The sequence below is a fragment of the Papio anubis genome, chromosome 18 (assembly GCF_008728515.1).
Source record: "Papio anubis isolate 15944 chromosome 18, Panubis1.0, whole genome shotgun sequence".
Classification (NCBI taxonomy): domain Eukaryota; kingdom Metazoa; phylum Chordata; class Mammalia; order Primates; family Cercopithecidae; genus Papio; species Papio anubis.
The window spans coordinates 45,433,856-45,450,794 of NC_044993.1; the positions used below are offsets into that span (position 1 = coordinate 45,433,856).

A 16,939-nucleotide genomic window follows, 5' to 3' on the forward strand; every position below is an offset into this window, starting at 1 on the left:
GCCCTGACCACTTACCTACATGCCAAGCACTGTTTAAGAACTTGTGTTGGCTGGGTGCGGTGGCTCACACCTGTAATCCCTGCACTTTGGGAGGCCAAGGCAGGAGGATCACTTGAGGTCGGGAGTTCCAGACCAGCCTGAGCAAAATAGTGAGACCCCTGCCTCTACAAAAAAAAAAAAAATTAGCCAGGGTTGGTGGTATGCACCTATAGTCCCAACTAATCGGGAAGCTGGTAGGAAGATCGTTTGAGCCCAGAAGGTTGAGGCTGCGGTGAGCCATGATCACTGCACTCCAGCCTGAGCAACAGAGCAAGACCGTCTCAAAAAAAAAACAAAAAACCGGCCGGGCGCGGTGACTCACGCCTGTAATCCCAGCACTTTGGGAGGCCGAGATGGGCGGATCACAAGGTCAGGAGATCGAGACCATCCTGCCTAACACAGTGAAACCCCGTCTCTACTAAAAATACAAAAAAAAAAAAACTAGCCGGGCTCGGTGGCGGGCGCCTGTAGTCCCAGCTACTCGGGAGGCTGAGGCAGGAGAATGGCATAAACCCGGGAGGTGGAGCTTGCAGTGAGCTGAAATCCGGCCACTGCACTCCAGCCTGGGCGACAGAGCGAGACTCCGTCTCAAAAAAAAAAAAAAAAAAAAAAACCAGCAACTTGTGTTAACATGTTAAACTCATTTAATCTTTACAGTGATGTATGAGGTGCATACTGTTATTACCCCTATCTTGATGATAGGGACAGAGAGGCTAAGTAGTATGCCTGAGATCACACAGCTACTGCAGGATGCTCTCAGGATTTGCATCCACCTGGTCCATCTGGCTCCAGCATCTATATGCTTTTTTTTGTTGGTTTGTTTTGAGACAGAGTTTTGCTCTTGTTGCCCAGGCTGGAGTGCAGTGGCACAATTTCAGCTCACCACAACCTCCGCCTCCCGGGTTCAAGCGATTCTCCTGCCTCAGCCTCCTGAGTAGCTGGGATTACAGGCACCCACCACCATGCCGGGCTAATTTTGTATTTTTGGTAGAGACAGGGTTTCTCCATGTTGGTCAGGCTGGTCTCGAACTCACCACCTCAGGTGATCCGCCTGCCTTGGCCTCCCAAAGTGCTGGGATTACAGGCGTGAGCCACCGTGCCTGGCCAGCATCTATATACTAAACCCTACCCGCAACTGCCTCTGTCTTGGGGTCAGGGTTCTTGAACGGTCTGGGCCAGCCTGAGTTAGGAGTGGGAAGAGGAAGAGGAGGCACGCGCCCAAGTGTTCTTCCCGCCTGACCGAGTCCTCCAGCGCCTGTGAGGAAGGTGGGCACTGCTGTCACCCTGTTTCCCGGGAAGCCCGCAGGCCCAGGGAGATACTGGGATTTGCCAAAGGCTCACAGCGAGCAAGCAGCAGTGGGTGCTGGCCCCTCGACACCCAGCCTGGCACACACTGTCTCTGAGTAGACCTGGGAGAGGGCATGTGAAACCCACCTGGCCATGGCTGGAAGAGGAGTGGGGGAGTGGAAATGAAAAGTGGAGACCGGGAGGAGCTGCCTACGTGCCCCTCCACAGTTCCAGGATGGCGCTTGCATGCTGGGAGTGAGCTTGCCCTGTGCCAGGCTGTCATCGAGTCGTTTTCCATTCAACAACTGTTTCTTTTTTTTTTTTTTTTTTTTTTGAGACGGAGTCTCACTCTGTCACCCAGGCTGGAGTGCTGTGGCCGGATCTCAGCTCACTGCAAGCTCCGCCTCCTGGGTTCACGCCATTCTCCGGCCTCAGCCTCCCGAGTAGCTGGGACTACAGGCGCCCGCCACCTCGCCCGGCTAGTTTTTTGTATTTCTTAATAGAGACGGGGTTTCACCGTGTTCGCCAGGATGGTCTCGATCTCCTGACCTCGTGATCCGCCCGTCTCGGCCTCCCAAAGTGCTGGGATTACAGGCTTGAGCCACCGCGCCCGGCCAACAACTGTTTCTCAGACAAGGTGCAGGCAGGTTAGCTCTCCCAGGCCACTCAAGTAGTAAGGAAATAGATTTAAACCCTGACAGTTTGGCTCTGCAGCTGAGGCCCAGAGAGGGGTAGTGACAAGCCCAGGGTCACACAGCCACAGTCCCAGAGCTAGGAACTGCTGGCTAGGGCAAGCAGAGAGCTGACTCCTAGCCAACTGGGGGTGGAGCAGAGGTGGAGCCAGGGAGACCCAGGTGGCCTCTCTGAGAGCGGAGCACAGGCGGCAGAGTGGCCCGGAGCAGCATGAAGTGGAGCTGGGGCCCAGTGCTGCTCTTCGCGGGTGCCACGGTCCTCATGGAGGGTAAGCCGCCATGCGTGGGGGTATGGGGGTGGCCTGGTGGGGGCTCAGGGGCCATCTCTGCCCCAGCAGTCCCTGCTCCTTGGTGGGGGGACTGCCTGTGGGCGACAGTCCGCCAGTGGGGATGTAACTCCGTGGGACTCTGTGGGGCGGTATATGTGGCCACCTGCGTCAACATGGATGAGATTTTCTCGGGCCAGCTGCAGTTTGCGTTGGCGGGGCCTGTGGTCTTTGTGTGTGTGGTGCTGCCTGTGTGTGTCCTATACCCACCTCCCCCTCGACTTCCACAATAACCTCAGGCAAACTCGGGGCTCCTCTGGCCTCCGTTTCCCTTTCTTTTCATCCATCCTCTGGGCAGCCTGGCTCAGCTGTCTCATGGGGGTGCCTGTGTGCCTGTGAGGGGTGGCGGGCAGGGGCCCTCTCTCTGGCGAGCTCTCAGGCAGTTTCTGGGAAGGTGGGGAAGACTGAGTCTCTAGACCAGGGTGAGGTAAGTCTCCATTTCTTGGGGCCCTCCCCCCTTGGAAATGACGCAGGCCTCTAATCCTTCTTTTAGGCCTCTGCTGCTGAGAGGACAATTAAGCTAATGCTCTCCACACACAGAGGCCGCCTCCCTGACTCAGTGGCGGGGGCAGGAGTTGGGGGTTCTGAAGCCTGGAGGAGGGTTGGCCTACTCCCAAGCTGAACCTCCAGCCCTGGAGTGCTGAGCACAGCTGAAGGAGAATTAATTACTGAGTGTGAATGCTGAATAGGTTCCAATAAAAGCTGTCTCGACCTCATATAAATATTTTCATTCTGGGAGGGGCTGGTGAGGTAATCAGAGTCACAAGCAAGGACCCTGGGCCCGCCCCCCAGCCCATCCCCTCTCCTCCCCAAAGCTAGGCAGGCCTGGAGTCTCACCTGTGTCTCTCTCTTCCCAGGTCTTCAAGCCGCTCAGCGTGGTAAGGTCTGGGGATGCGGGGCCTGGGCCTTACTTGGGTCTGGGTTGGGACTGGGGTGAGGTCAGGACAGGGATCTGCTGTCATTGTGACCCAACCCTCTCCACAGCCTGTGGACAGCGTGGCCCCGGTCCCCCCAAGCCTCAGGAGGGCAACACAGTCCCCGGCGAGTGGCCCTGGCAGGCCAGTGTGAGGAGGCAGGGAGCCCACATCTGCAGCGGCTCCCTGGTGGCGGACACCTGGGTCCTCACCGCTGCCCACTGCTTTGAAAAGTAAGTCATGGCTGGGGTCAGGCAGGGTCTCTGGCTCTGGAGGATGGATGATTTGTCTCAAGCCCCACAAGGCTAGTCCCTACCTCTAGAGTAATAATAAAGTACCACTTACTGAGAATCTGCCATGTACTGGGTACATATTGTCAAATGAATTGTAACAACCACCTTTCAACCTTAGGACTAGAGAACTGGCACAGGCATCCACACTGCCGAGCCTAATTAGGGGGCTCTTTCACCCCCTGGGATGGGAACAGCCCCATTAGGGCTGAGAGGCGCAGGCACTTTGGAACTCTACAGGTTTGGAGTATAGGTAGAAGATATACAAATGAGAAAACAGGTTGCAAGGGAATGACCTTGCTTAAAGTCACAGACGGAGGCTGGGCACAGTAGCTCACGCCTATAATCCCAGCACTTTGGGAGGCCAAGGAGGGAGGATCGCTTGAGCCCAAGAGTTCAAGACTAGCCTGGGCAACATAGCAAGACCATGTCTCTACAAAAAATATAAAACTAGCCAGGCATGGTGGTGCACACCTGTAGTCCCAGCTACTCACGAGGCTGAGGTGGGAGGATCGCTTGAGCCTGGAAGGTCAAGGCTTGCAGTGAGTCGTGCTCATGCCACTGCACTGCAGCCTGGGCAACAGGACGAGACCCTACCTCAAAAAGAAAAAGCCGTGGAGTGCTCTCTGCTATCTTCCACCTACCTGTGGGATCTCCCATGGTGTCACTGTCTCCCCTTGTACTCAGCAGCCTGGACCTTTTCCTTCCCCTTCCAGGGCAGCAGAGGTAGAACTGAACTCCTGGTCAGTGGTCCTGGGTTCTCTGCAGCGTGAGGGACTCAGCCCTGGGGCCGAAGAGGTGGGGGTGGCTGCCCTGCAGTTGCCCAGGGCCTATAACCACTATAGCCAGGGCTCAGACCTGGCCCTGCTGCGGCTCACCCACCCCGTGACCCACACACCCCTCTGCCTGCCCCAGCCTGCCCATCGCTTCCCCTTTGGAGCCTCCTGCTGGGCCACTGGCTGGGATCAGGACACCGGTGATGGTAAGTGCTGGCCCAGACTGAAGCTCAGAGAGGCACTCTGCTTGCCCAGCGTCACCATCTCAGCTCCCAACTGTCCTGGCTTCCAGTCTCCCTTGCTTCTCAGATCCCAGACTCCAGCCCCAGCCCCGTCTCTTTCATTAGCTCCTGGGACCCTACGGAATCTGCGCCTGCGTCTCATCAGTCGCCCCACATGTAACTGCATCTACAACCAGCTGCACCAGCGACACCTGTCCAACCCGGCCCAGCCTGGGATGCTATGTGGGGGCCCCCAGCCTGGGGTGCAGGGGCCCTGTCAGGTCTGATGGGGAGGAGAGAAGGAGCAGAAGGGGAGAGGCCTAGCCCTGGGCTGGGGGTTGGACTCACAGGACTGGGGGAAAGGGCTGCAATCAGAGGGTATCTGCCATAGCTGGGCTCAGGCATCTGTCCTTGACTTTGTTGCCTGGCTCCAGGGAGATTCCGGGGGCCCTGTGCTGTGCCTCGAGCCCGATGGACACTGGGTTCAGGCTGGCATCATCAGCTTTGCATCAAGCTGTGCCCAGGAGGACACTCCTGTGCTGCTGACCAACACAGCTGCTCACAGTTCCTGGTTGCAGGCTCGAGTTCAGGGGGCGGCTTTCCTGGCCCAGAGCCCAGAGACCCCAGAGATGAGTGACGAGGACAGCTGTGTAGGTATGAGCGGGGCATGCTGGCAGTGGGTAGAAGCCACTGTGAAGCAAACCTCAGTTAGGACTAGAGAACTGGCACAGGCATCCACACCGCCGAGCCTAATTAGGGGGCTCTTTCACCCCCTGGGATGGGAACAGCCCCATTAGGGCTGAGAGGCGCAGGCACTTTGGAACTCTACAGGTTTGGAGTTTAGGTGAGAAGAGGAATCTCTGAGACCTGACTTGGGTTTCTGGGGAAGTGGCAAGCTTCCAGCAGGGACCCAGCGAGCCTGCACAGGGTAGGGCTCCCAGTCAGAATTCCGGCATTAAGTGACTGGCATGCAAATTGAATGCAAAATAATTCCTGGGACGGATATTATGTCTTGATGGTAAGAGATGCACTAATGAGCCAGGAATATGGGAGGCAGGCCCAGCCTGGAGGGTGCAGACGGGTGGGGCGGGGGAGTGATGAGTAGGGGCATTCCCACGAGGCTGGGACCGAGGTCCCATCAGACCGATAAGGCTAAAAGCTCAGGCCCTAGCTTGTGAATCCCAAGTCTGCCACTTGCCTGTAGTTACAGAACGAGGAAGTCATTTAACCTCTCTGGAACTTTGGTTACCTTCAGTAATGAGGGGAACAAAATTCAATTTCAAAAGATATTGTGAGAATTTGACGAGAAGCGGGAAACACTTAGCAAGAAGTCAGATGAGGCACTCATCTGTTTCAGCCTGTGGATCCTTGAGGACAGCAGGTCCCCAGGCAGGAGCACCCTCCCCGTGGCCCTGGGATGCCAGACTGATGCACCAGGGGCAGCTGGCCTGTGGCGGAGCCCTGGTGTCAGAGGAGACAGTGCTGACTGCTGCCCACTGCTTCATTGGGTGAGTCTTGGATCCCTCTCCACTGCGCCCCCTGTCCCTGCCGGCAGCCCTGTCACCTGGTGCCGTCCACACTGCCTCTGCATAGGCGCCAGGCCCCAGAGGAATGGAGCGTAGGGCTGGGGACCAGACCGGAGGAGTGGGGCCTGAAGCAGCTCATCCTGCATGGGGCCTACACCCACCCCGAGGGGGGCTACGACGTGGCCCTCCTGCTGCTGGCCCAGCCTGTGACACTGGGCGCCAGCCTGCGGCCCCTCTGCCTGCCCTATGCTGACCACCACCTGCCTGACGGGGAGCGCGGCTGGGTCCTGGGACGGGCCCGCCCAGGAGCAGGTAGGTGGGCATGGGGCCAGGGCCACTGTCCATCCAGCCTGCAGGCCGGAGCAGCCAGCTTTCCCTTGCTCCACAGGCATCAGCTCCCCCCAGACAGTGCCCGTGACCCTCCTGGGGCCTAGGGCCTGCAGCCGGCTGCATACAGCTCCTGGGGGTGACGGCAGCACTATTCTGCCGGGGATGGTGTGTACCAGTGCTGTGGGTGAGCTGCCCAGCTGTGAGGTGAGCCCCAGGCCCCCACGCCTTACCTAATAGGCCCCTGGCATCCCCTCACCCAATAGCTCAAGAACGGACCTTCTAGCCTTGGCCTCTGGACCCACCTCCCACCTGAAACTAGGCCTTTTTGCCAGTTAGCTCACAAACAGCCAGAGCCTCTATAGCCCACTCTGCCATTCTGCACAGCTGCCTGTAAAGTCACCCAGTGTCACCTGACCCCTGACAGGGCCTGTCTGGGGCACCACTGGTGCATGAGGTGAGGGGCACGTGGTTCCTGGCCGGGCTGCACAGCTTCGGAGATGCTTGCCAAGGCCCCGCCAGGCCGGCGGTCTTCACTGCGCTCCCTGCCTACGAGGACTGGGTCAGCAGTTTGGACTGGCAAGTCTACTTCGCCGAGGAGCCAGAGCCCGAGGCCGAGCCTGGAAGCTGCCTGGCCAACATGAGTATGTGGCCCTGGGACCTCCTGCCAAACCCTGCCTCTCCAGGACCCTTCTCTCTCCAGTGAGGGGGTGCGTCGTTCTAACCCACTCCAGCTGCCCTGGGTAGTGTGGAGCAATAGGCAGACCCATTTGATTCAGATTCTGGTTCTTTGTCATCGCGTCACTTGGAGCAGGCCGCTCAATCGCTTTGAGCCTCAGTATTCTCATCTGTCATGGCAGCCAAGACAGACCCTGTTCCTTTGAGGAATGGGAGAGAGAGAGAGGGAGGGACCAAAGCCATGAGGGTGAGGACAACTCCACACTCCTTCCTTCCTCACAGGCCAACCAGCCAGCTGCTGACAGGGGACCTGGCCGTTCTCAGGACAAGAGAATGCAGACAGGCAAACAGCATTACTGCCCCTGCCCTCCCCACCTTGCCATGTGTGATTCCAGGCACCAGGGCAGGCTGAGAAGCCCAGCAGCTGTAGGAAGGAACCTGTCTGGGGCCACAGGTGCCCACTCCCCACCCTGCAGGACAGCGGTGTCTGTGGACACTCCCACACCCAGCTCTGCTCCCACACAGGCATCCCAGCTTTCCTCCTCCTTTACCCTTTCAGATACAATCACGCCAGCCATGTGTTTTGAAAATTTCTTTTTTTGGGGGGCAGCAGTTTTCCTTTTTTTAAACTTAAATAAATTGTTACAAAATAGACTTTAGAAAATAAGTTACAAATTGTAGCAAAAGGCTCCCTTCCACAGGCAACTTTCCCACCTGTGAGGCTCTGCATCCAACTCTCCCTGGTGTTACAATCTGGCTGCTGAGGGTGGCACAGCATCTCGGCAGAGGCTGGCACTGGGAAGAGCATGGTGACGAGGCTGGTGGAAGGAGGTCCTTCAAGGACAGGGACACGAGGAACACCCCACACCCTCCTTGGGAAAGAAGCCAGATCTGGGTCCTCTTCACAAGGGGAGAGGAGAAGATATGGGGATGCCTGAACTACTCCTGAGAAAACGTGGAGATCAAGCCCCTCCCTGCACGCGCTCCCTCCCCCAGATTCTGATCTTTGGAGACGTGAAGTTCAGAGGGAGAAGCTGAGGTCTGCAGGCCACTGGGGTGAAGGATCCAGGAGTGGGGTCGTGGGGGTGGGTGGAGGGGGCAATGACAAGTCCCCTCTGCCCGTCGCTGGTGCCACTGGGGCTCCTGGGGAGAGAGAGAGGAGGTCACCGACTGAGGGGCAGACCCCGCACAGCGTGTACCCTGTCCCAGCCCTGCAGGCCATTCCCCCGCCCCTAGCCCCAGAGGCCCAGATGAGAACAGGAATTCTAGGCCTCCTAATTATTTTCCCAGTCCTTGCAAACTGGCTCCTCGATCATATCCCTTGAGGTCATGAGAAATCTTCTATCCTTAAAGCCATTCCTTCAGCTCTCAGGTGACTCCCACCCGCCCTCTGCTCTGACAAGACCCATCAAGGGCCCACCATCTCAGGGCCACCCACCCTCGAGGGCCACTAGATGGAATGGGCCCACCTCTACTAGAGGAGGTGGAGAGGCCAGCCCAGGTCCTGCTGAGGGAACCGGCCGCCCCACTCCCCGGCAGCCACAGCCTCCAGCAGTGCTGGGTGGAGGCGATTGCCCACAGAGATGCCCTCTGATCAGGGATGTGACACGGGATAATGACTGTTGTTGCTGCAACTGGGTCTGGACTTCAAAGAAACAATTATCTGTGACTCAGTCCTCCAGTTAAAAGTGTGCAGAGGGTGGCGGGGTGTGCAGGTGGAAAGAGTGGTTTGGCTGGATCCTAAAAAGGCCGTTGGCAGCAGAGGGAGAAGGGGCTGAATTAAGTTTAGAGAAGAGACGGGAGCAACACTGACAGGGAAGGACCAGAGGTCTAGTTCACAAGGAGAGGGGCAGCAGAGACAAGGCGCAGGGAAAGAGGGACAGGGAGTAGGGTGCCAACCAGTGACCCGGTTTCCATGGCCAAGTCAGCAGGCGAGCTGTGGAGCCCATGCCCCATCCCTTGTTCCCTGGCACCCGGCCTGCTCTAGGGAAGAATGGAACCTAGACCAAACCAATGGCATCCTCTATTCCTCTGGAAGTCATTGCATTACTGGCTGACTCAGGAGCATTTCCAGACACAGCAGCCAGGGGGTACCCAGCGACCTTCCCCCGAACAGAAAGACCATTCCACTCTGGCTACAGTGTAATGGAGGAGCCCAGGCAGCAGCCTCAGCCTGACCATGCCCCCACCTTGACCACGCCCCCACGTGCTGCCCAACCCACCCTGCTATTTGTTATACCTGATCTGGGGGTGCTCAGCTAGTTTTCTCACCCCATAGCCAAGCCCCCACCCACCTCTTAAAATCCCCGGGACTCTCTCCTCTCACTCCTTGCTCCCCCACCCACTTTGGGGCCAGGCTTCACCCTCCCCCGTGTGCCCACCTCCTCCTGGGACCCTTCATGCCCCCGTACCAGAGTTGGCCACTGTCCACTCCTCCTGGTGCTGCTGCTGGTGCTGCACAAAGCTGATTCGGCGGCGGAAGTGGCGGGGACAATGGGGACAGGTGAAAGGCCCCTCCCGGGGTGCGTGGACCCGCCCGTGACCCTCCAGCCGGGCAGCTGTTCGGAAGGCCTTGCCACAGATGCTGCAGCAGTGGCGCTTGGGGTCCGTGTGGATCCTGCTGTGGTTCTTAAGAGACAGCAGGTTAGGGAGAAGTTTGGGACAGAGGGAGCAGGGGTACAACCCTGTGGTGTGGGCCTTCTGGTGGTTCAGCAGGCTGCCAGCGTGGCGGTAGGAGCGCCCGCACTGGGCGCAGCGGAAGGGCCGCTCCTTGTCCTCAGCTGCCATGGACGTCACCACTTGTCCTCCCCTGGCTCTCTCCACACTCTCTCCTGGGCTTCCGGGGGTTTCTGATGGGGCCTCCCGGGCTTTCCCTTGACCAGGGAGAACCACCTCATCCTCCCCAGTTCTGGCTTTGGGATCTCTGGCCTCCTCCATCTGGGCTGGCACCTGGCTGTGGCCCAGGGCATGAGCCTGCAGGTGGCTGGCCAGTTCCTGGTGGGACTCAAAGGCCTTGCCACAGTCAGCACAGGTAAAGGTCTGGGCATCTATGTGGTTGTGGCTGTGGCTCTTTGTGGCCACAGGATTCAAGAACTCCTTGGAGCAGAGCAGGCAATAGTGTCGGTCTGTCTTGTGGGTGTTGTGGTTCAAGAGGCTGCCCGATTGGCAGTAAGTCTTGCCGCACTGGCTGCAAGAGGAGGAGTGGCCCCCTGGCTGCAGCTGAGAGCTATTGTCTCTGTTGTCCCAGCTATCCATGTGACTCAGAGTAGGTCCATTGAGCTGGCAGTCACCAGCATGGCAAGGACTCCTGTGGACACTGTCCTCTGGCTCCTCTGACCTGGTCAGGAACTGAGGAACCCAGCCTCCACTGTGATTCCCCAGTCCCCCACCTACTGGCCACCCACCTGCCTTCCCTGCATCCCAGGACAGTGGCTCTGGGGCTTCTGAGCTTGCTGCCCTGATGGGGCTCTGACTGCGCTCCCCTGGTCTCGGGACTCCATCCTCCAGCTGGGGTACTGGCTCAGCACCACCCAATTGGGCCTCTAGTCCCTGGATACCAGCCAGGTTCGCCTCACTGGCTGCTGTGCCATCCAGGCCTCCCTGGCCATTGGCTGGCTCCCTTTCTGTCTCCTCCTCATGCTCCCGCAGGTGCCGTTCCAAAGATCCCCGGCCAGGGAAGCCGTGGCCACAGAGGGCGCAACGCACAGCTGAGCGCCTGGACCGTCCAGCCCGCCGCCGCCGATTCTCCGAGTGCAGCCTCTGGTGGTCCTTCAGGGCCATGCGGTTGGAGTAGGTCTTGGGGCAGGTGGGGCAGCTGTACTGGCCCGTCTCGTGGCTGCGCCGGTGGTTCAGGAGGCTGCCAGCATGGCGATAGGTCCGCCCGCACTGCCCACAGCGGAAGGGCCGATCTTCCCGAGTCGGCTTTCGGGTGCCCCCACCCCCACGTCGCTCCATGTGGACCCGCTGGTGGCTGGCCAGCTGTTTCCGCAGGCGGAAGGCCTTCCCACACTCACTGCAGCGGAAACGTCGGGGATCTGCATGGATGCGCCGGTGGTTCTTGAGGGACATGAGGTTTGAGAAGCCCTTGGAGCAGGCCTGACAGCCGAAGTGGCCGGTCTGGTGGCTCTGCCGGTGGTTGATGAGGCTGCCGGCATGCTTGTAGGATCGGCCACACACCTCACAGCTGAAGGGCCGCTCAGAGCTGGCTTCAGTCTGGCAGCCCTTCTCGGCAGTCTCCAGCCTGGGCTCTATCTCCTCCCCTTTCACAGTGGTCTCCTCCCACACCTCTTCTTTCATCCCGGCCACTTCCTCCAGGGGCTCCACTTTAAGTTTTTCCTGGAGCTTCTCGACTTCTGCCTGCCCCAGTCCCTCCTCTGCCATGTGCTGGGGCTTGCTGCTGCCTCCTTCTGGGGTGGGCCCAACCTGCAGCTCACTGCTACCTCCTGCCTCTGGGATGGGCCCAACCTGGGGCTCAGAGCCTTTGCAGCGAGGGTGGTTCCGCAGATGATTACGGTAGGCAGCCAGGTTGGGGTAGCAGCGGGAGCAGACAGGGCAGAGAAAGTCTCCAGTCTGGTGGATCTTGCGGTGGTTCACCAGGCTGCCCCCATGGCGATAGGTCTTGCCACACTGGTTGCAGCGAAAGGGGCGGGGCTGAGCCTCCAGCAAACTTTCCCCACCCTGCATGCAGAGGCCGTCTCCCAAGGGGGTGCCTGCTCCCTCTTGAGACTTGGCATCTCCACCCTCTCCAGAGACAGAAGTCACTATGTCCTCCAAGACACTGCCCACAACCATCTCCGTGGCATCACCTGCCACTCCCAGGGGGCTGGGAGCCTTGTCTACAGCAGTCCCAGAACTTTGACTTTGGTGGTGGCGCTCTAGGCTCCCCAGGTCATCGTAGGTCTGCCCGCAGCAGCCACAGATGTGCCCATACCCTGCACTGTCCAGTGCTTCCACCTCCCGCTGCAGCTGATTCAGCAGCTCTGCTTCCGAGAGCTGCAGTGGCGGGCTGTGTGCAGGGGCTGCCTCTGCCGCTCCTTCCTCTTCCCCCTCCTCCTCTGAGCCCTCAGTCATGCCAGAGGAGCTGTGGGCCTGGCGCCGGTGAAGCCTGTAGCCAGCCCGCCCGGGGAAGATCATGCCGCAGAGGCAGCAGAGGAAAGGCTGTGCTGAGGTCGCCTCCCCGGGCCTATGGTTCTGGAAGTGGCTGCGGAGGGCAGGCAGAGAGTCAAACTCCTTCGGGCAGAGGGAGCACTGATATATGCCTGGTGGGTGGCAGGGCCTGTGGCTCAGCAGGCCAGTGGCATGGGGGAAAGAATGCCCACAGTCAGAGCATGTGTGAGTGGCCCCAGCCTGCCAGCCAGTGACAGTGTTGGCAGAGTGGGAAGAGGAGTTGGGTTGGCCAGTGGCTGGCTTCTGGTCTTCATCCACGCCAGTGAGGCCATTGCAGAAGCGAGTCCCACCACCTTCCTCACCTCCTGGGATGTCCAAATTGTCAAGTAAACTGGCACCCTTCCTTTCCAGTCCTTCCCCAGTGCCTCCACTCTCTTTATCACCCTGGAAATGGGTCTCATCCCTCTCAAGCCCACATTTGTCCCCTTCAGATTCAGCCTGCAAACAGCCCCCATCACTTTCCAGGTTGCCTTCCGCCCCGTGAGGACTTTCCCCTGAAGGGTCTTGGGGAGAGTCCAGGCCTTCATTGTCTTCTAGCTCCCGGGTCCAGCTCCCTGCTGCCAGGAGTTTGGCTTCTCCCCCACCACTGGCACCACCAGCCCGCTTCCGATGCCGCCTGCTCCGCCGCCGACTGTGCCGGCGCAAGTGGTTCTTCATGGCAGCCATGGTGTGGAAGTGCTTGGCACAGGCCCCACAACTGAAGTCTCCTGTTTGGTGGGTCTGCCTGTGGTTGATAAGGCTGCCGGAGTGGCGATAGCTCTTTCCACAGTCTCGGCAGGCGAAGGCCCGAGGAGGTGACACTGTGGTCTCTGTCCTGCTATTTTCCTTTTCCCCTGCCCCATGAGTCAGGCCATGACGTTCAAGGCTCTCAGGGTCTTCAAAGAGCAGCCCACAGATGCTACAGGTATGTGCTGCTGTCCTGTCTGCTGCTGGCGTGATGTCTGTGGCCTCTTCTTCATGTTTGCACACGTGGTCCTGATCTGTGTGCGGGGCTGCCTCTGCCTCTACTGGGTCAGGCGGGAGTTCTACCTTGAGGTGGCTGGGGGCACCCTCGGCCCCGATGTCTGCACTTCGGCGAGCAGCCTTGCAATGTACCCGCACGTGGTTGCGCAGGGCCATGAGATTGGGGTACTTGCGGGGACACAGTGAGCACTGGTACTCTCCAGTCCGATGGCTGTGGCGATGGTTCACCAGGCTCCCCCGGTGGCGGTAAGCACGACCACACTCACTGCACTTATAGGGCCGATGGTCCAGGGTGGTGGTGGGGTCCTCTTCCTCTTTGTGGGTGGTCTCAGTCAGCAGCAGGCGAGCTGGTGGCACTGATGGCTGCCCATTTTCCCCAACTCCTTGCCTGGGCCTGTGATGAGCCCGCACATGGTTTTTGAGAGCAGCCGCATTGAACAGCTGCTTAGAACAGAGTGAGCAGGGGTAGACACCTGTCTGGTGGCTCTTTCGATGGTTGATGAGGCTCCCGGCATGGCGGTAAGTACGGCCACAGTCCCCACAGCGGAAAGGCCGGTATTCCTCCAGGCCACTGTCCTCCAGCTCCCCAGAGGTGCTAAGCTCTGCACAGCCATTCAGCATCTGTGCACTGGGGAGCTGGTCCCGGCTGCTCTCGTCTGTGTGCCCATTGGTGGTGGGCATCCCTTTCTCCTCCCAGGGTGGCTCCTGCCTTTCACCCTCATGGGACTGCTGGTGTTCCAGCAGCTCCCGGGGGAGCCGGAAGGCACGGGGGCAGTGGGGACAGTGGTAAGGCCGATACTGGGCATGCAGTCGAGAGTGGTTCTTCAGAGCCATGAGGTTAGAGAACTCCTTGAAGCAGATGGCACAGGGGTAGATGCCCAGCGTGTGGCTCTGGCGGTGGTTAGTGAGGCTCCCGGCATGCTTGTAGGTCTTGCCACACTGACTACATTTGTACCGCCGCTCCTCCTCGGCAGGAGGGGACTGGGTGGGCTCCTGGCCCGCTGTGAAGTTCACTACTGATTCAGCCAGATACTGTTCCAAGTTGCTAAGAAGGCTGCTGGCTGGGGTGGGGAGAGGAGGGGCTCTAGCAGAGTTGGTGGAGGGTCCCCAGCCGTCTGCAGCATCCTCAGAACCTGGTTGGCTTGCCAAGCCTTCTCTTTGTCTGGTGGGCAGATCTTCCCACGTACCCGAAGCTGCCCTGGAGTCCGGTACAGATTCACAGTCAGGTGTCTCTTCCGTATGTTTTGTCTGGTTTTCCCAGCCTTCACCAGAGCTAAGCCTTTGGCCCCAGGAGTCAGTGGACACCGTCTCACCCTGGAGGCGTGGAGTGGCTTCCTTGGGGCGTGGGGGCCTGTGCCTGCGGCGGCCCTCAGGAGCATGAGTCCTCATGTGGCTCTTGAGAGCCATGGGATTGGAGAAGTCCTTTCCACAGGTGGTACAGGGGAAAAGGCCAGTCTCGTGGGTCCGACGATGGTTGACCAGGCTCCCGGGGTGACGGTAGCCCCGCCCACACTGCTGACAACGGTAGGGCCGAGGGATGCTGTCAGCCTCCTCACTGTCCTTGTTGGAAGATGGATGGAGCAGTTCTCGGTGCCGAGACAGCTCTGGGAGGCTGGGAAAGTGGCGCTGACAGTCAGAACAGCTGAGTGAGGGGGGTGCGTCCTCCATGGGGCAATGTAGCAGAAACCTGGAGGTTCAGAAGGAGCAGACACGTGGCAGCACCTTCCTCTGGTGGAGGGGCCGAGGCCTAGGAAGAGGGGGCAGTGGTCAAAAGGAAGGCCTGAATTAACTTCGCCTCTTGGCTATACGAGCAACAAGTTCATCTGAGGTCACTGAGAGTTTCCCCAAGCATCTGTGCCCAGGGACCTGCTTTCTACTAGATCTAATCTGCAGGCACCATCATTTAAGGCCTCCCTGTGCACAAGCTCCCCAAATATAGGAGCTCCCCTAGGCTTAAGTCATTCCTACAGGTATAGCTAAGGAAATTGAAGTCGAGAGAGATGCAACCTAGTTCTGATCACAGACCTATTATCATGTTCTTCAGACCAGACTCAAAAGGCATTACTGTCCTTTAAGGACAGTAGGACTCTGCTCCCTACAATCCTGAAACAAAAATTTTCTGTGACATCTTAAAAGGACACCAGAACCTTTTCTAGGCCTTTCAATAAGAGAAGTCCAAACCTTCCTCCTTCATCTCTCAGCTAAACAGAGTAGCTGAGAAGCACTGAAAAAGCAGCTGTTTCCTCCAGCTAATAGCTGAGGACCTGAGAGGACAGGTTAGAGGCCTCCTTCAGGGAAAGGGCTGGCTTGTTCCCCTGCTTCCCTGAGTCCTTTCAGTGTCACAAGGTCTCTTTTCCTTGTGACAAGAGAGTTAAGAGAGTTAAGACTCTCTTAACTGGGCCAGGCATGGTGGCTCACGCCTGTAATCCCAGCACTTTGAGAGGGTGAGGCTGGCATATCACCTGAGTTCAGGAGTTCAAGACCAGCCTGGCCAACACGGTGAAACCCTGTCTCTACTAAAAATACAAAAGTTAGCCGGGCGTGGTGGCAGGTGCCTGTAATTCTAGCTACTCGGGAGGTTGAAGCTGAAGAACTCCTTGAACCTGTGAGGTGGAGGTTGCAGTGAGCTGAGATCCCACCACAGCACTCCAGCCTGGGTGACAGAGCAAGACGCCATCTCAAAAAACAAACAAACAAAAACCCCAAAAGACTCTCTTAGCGACTTCCTTTATCTACTTCCCTTGAACCCAAACTATCTTCCATCTTGTGAATAACATCAATATCAGGTTGTAATGTCACTTCATCACCTACCTTTTCTCTCCCATGCCTCCTGATCTTACCTTCACCAGCCCTTCTCATTTTTTTCTTCTGCCTCCTCTCTTAATACTGATGATGACAGCAACTCATGAAGAGTATTATATTACCATGTGCCGGGCACTGTGCTAACTATATTCATTGTGTCACTCAATCTTCAGAACACACGGCAATGCCTGTTATCCTAGTTCACGTAAGAGTAAACCCACTAACTGAGGCGGTCTTCATCCCAAAGCCCTTGCTCGCTCATGCCTCGTACATCCTCTCGTCCTTCTCCAACTCTTCTTCCCATGGGAGGGACCCCAATACAACTGTCTCCCACCGTAAACGCCTTCACTGAACCTGCCCCCGGAATTCTCACCTCACAAAGCCCCTTTGATCAAAAGTCCCCTCCCCTAGTCAACCACCAATGAGTCCTCTGACCTCACTCATCTCCTCTGCCAATTTCCTTTCAGGACGCCTACCTCGCACCGGCGGCCCCCTCTCCTTCCCGCCGCGGGCGCGTCAGTTGGGGACCGCGAACGGGAGCGCGCCTGCGCACTGGGACCCTTACCCTAACTGCAGCCGCGCGCCCCAAGGGGTGGCTGTCGGGGGGCTCTCGCGCTCCCACACACGCACACTCAGCCAGGGTTCCCAGGAGGTGGGAGGGGAGGGAAAGAGGGAAAGGAGAAGGGGGGGAAAGGAAGGAGGTAGAGAAAAGAGGGCGCAGCTGGCATGAGCCAGGAGTCTACCCCCAGCTCTGCGGACACTTCCTATTGTTACTAGGAAACAGGAAGTGTCCTTAGGTGCAAAAGCTTCCCCGCGAAACTTCCGCTTCGGGAGCCCTGCCTGTCCCGCCTCCAAGCCTCCGTTTTACGCAGGCACACTTCCGGCGCTAGGTTCTGGCTCTGCACTACTGACTCCGCCCACGGAGGTCACAA

General features: G+C 58.4%; 2 protein-coding genes across 12 annotated transcripts; one reads left to right on the forward strand and one right to left on the reverse strand.

Moving 5' to 3' along the window:
• The first annotated feature begins 1,855 nt into the window (after positions 1–1,855).
• On the forward strand, positions 1,856–7,763 carry PRSS53 (serine protease 53). 8 transcript variants are annotated; one of them, XM_009196304.4, is made up of 11 exons: positions 1,856–2,287; positions 3,202–3,222; positions 3,329–3,491; positions 4,265–4,530; positions 4,672–4,826; positions 4,980–5,199; positions 5,903–6,053; positions 6,139–6,383; positions 6,460–6,605; positions 6,826–7,108; positions 7,359–7,468. In XM_009196304.4, the coding sequence occupies exons 1-10, from the start codon at positions 2,230–2,232 to the stop codon at positions 7,102–7,104; spliced, it is 1,704 nt and encodes a 567-aa protein (XP_009194568.2). In that variant the 5' UTR covers positions 1,856–2,229; the 3' UTR covers positions 7,105–7,108; positions 7,359–7,468. The 8 variants fall into 8 exon arrangements, with proteins under 8 accessions (XP_009194568.2, XP_009194566.2, XP_009194565.2 ...); XM_021931894.2 differs by lacking the exon at positions 6,826–7,108 and having other exon boundaries at positions 1,857–2,287; positions 4,265–4,346; positions 4,464–4,530; positions 7,359–7,763; XM_003916791.5 differs by having other exon boundaries at positions 1,857–2,287; positions 6,826–7,042; positions 7,359–7,735.
• On the reverse strand, positions 7,656–16,782 carry ZNF646 (zinc finger protein 646). Of its 4 annotated transcripts, none has more exons than XM_003916787.4 (3): positions 16,573–16,782; positions 9,488–14,952; positions 7,656–8,219 (listed from the first exon to the last, which is right to left on the reverse strand). In XM_003916787.4, exons 2-3 carry the CDS (start codon positions 14,871–14,873, stop codon positions 8,098–8,100), a joined length of 5,508 nt encoding a protein of 1,835 aa, XP_003916836.2. In that variant the 5' UTR covers positions 14,874–14,952; positions 16,573–16,782; the 3' UTR covers positions 7,656–8,097. The 4 variants fall into 4 exon arrangements, with proteins under 4 accessions (XP_003916836.2, XP_009194571.2, XP_009194570.2 ...); XM_009196307.4 differs by having other exon boundaries at positions 16,484–16,597; XM_009196306.4 differs by lacking the exon at positions 16,573–16,782 and adding an exon at positions 16,443–16,553.
• Positions 16,783–16,939: the final 157 nt, after the last annotated feature.

Excerpts from the sequence above, each read along its gene's own strand:
- ZNF646 (XM_003916787.4), bottom strand. The coding sequence starts at position 14,873 with ATGGAGGACGCACCCCCCTCACTCAGCTGTTCTGACTGTCAGCGCCAC. Across the intron at positions 8,220-9,487 it reads GTGGACAGTGGCCAACTCTG|GAGCCCCAGTGGCACCAGCG; the intron begins GTACGGGGGCAT and ends CTCTCTCCCCAG.
- PRSS53 (XM_021931890.2), top strand. The coding sequence starts at position 2,230 with ATGAAGTGGAGCTGGGGCCCAGTGCTGCTCTTCGCGGGTGCCACGGTC. Across the intron at positions 5,200-5,902 it reads TGACGAGGACAGCTGTGTAG|CCTGTGGATCCTTGAGGACA; the intron begins GTATGAGCGGGG and ends CATCTGTTTCAG. Across the intron at positions 6,606-7,358 it reads GTGAGCTGCCCAGCTGTGAG|GCCAACCAGCCAGCTGCTGA; the intron begins GTGAGCCCCAGG and ends CCTTCCTCACAG.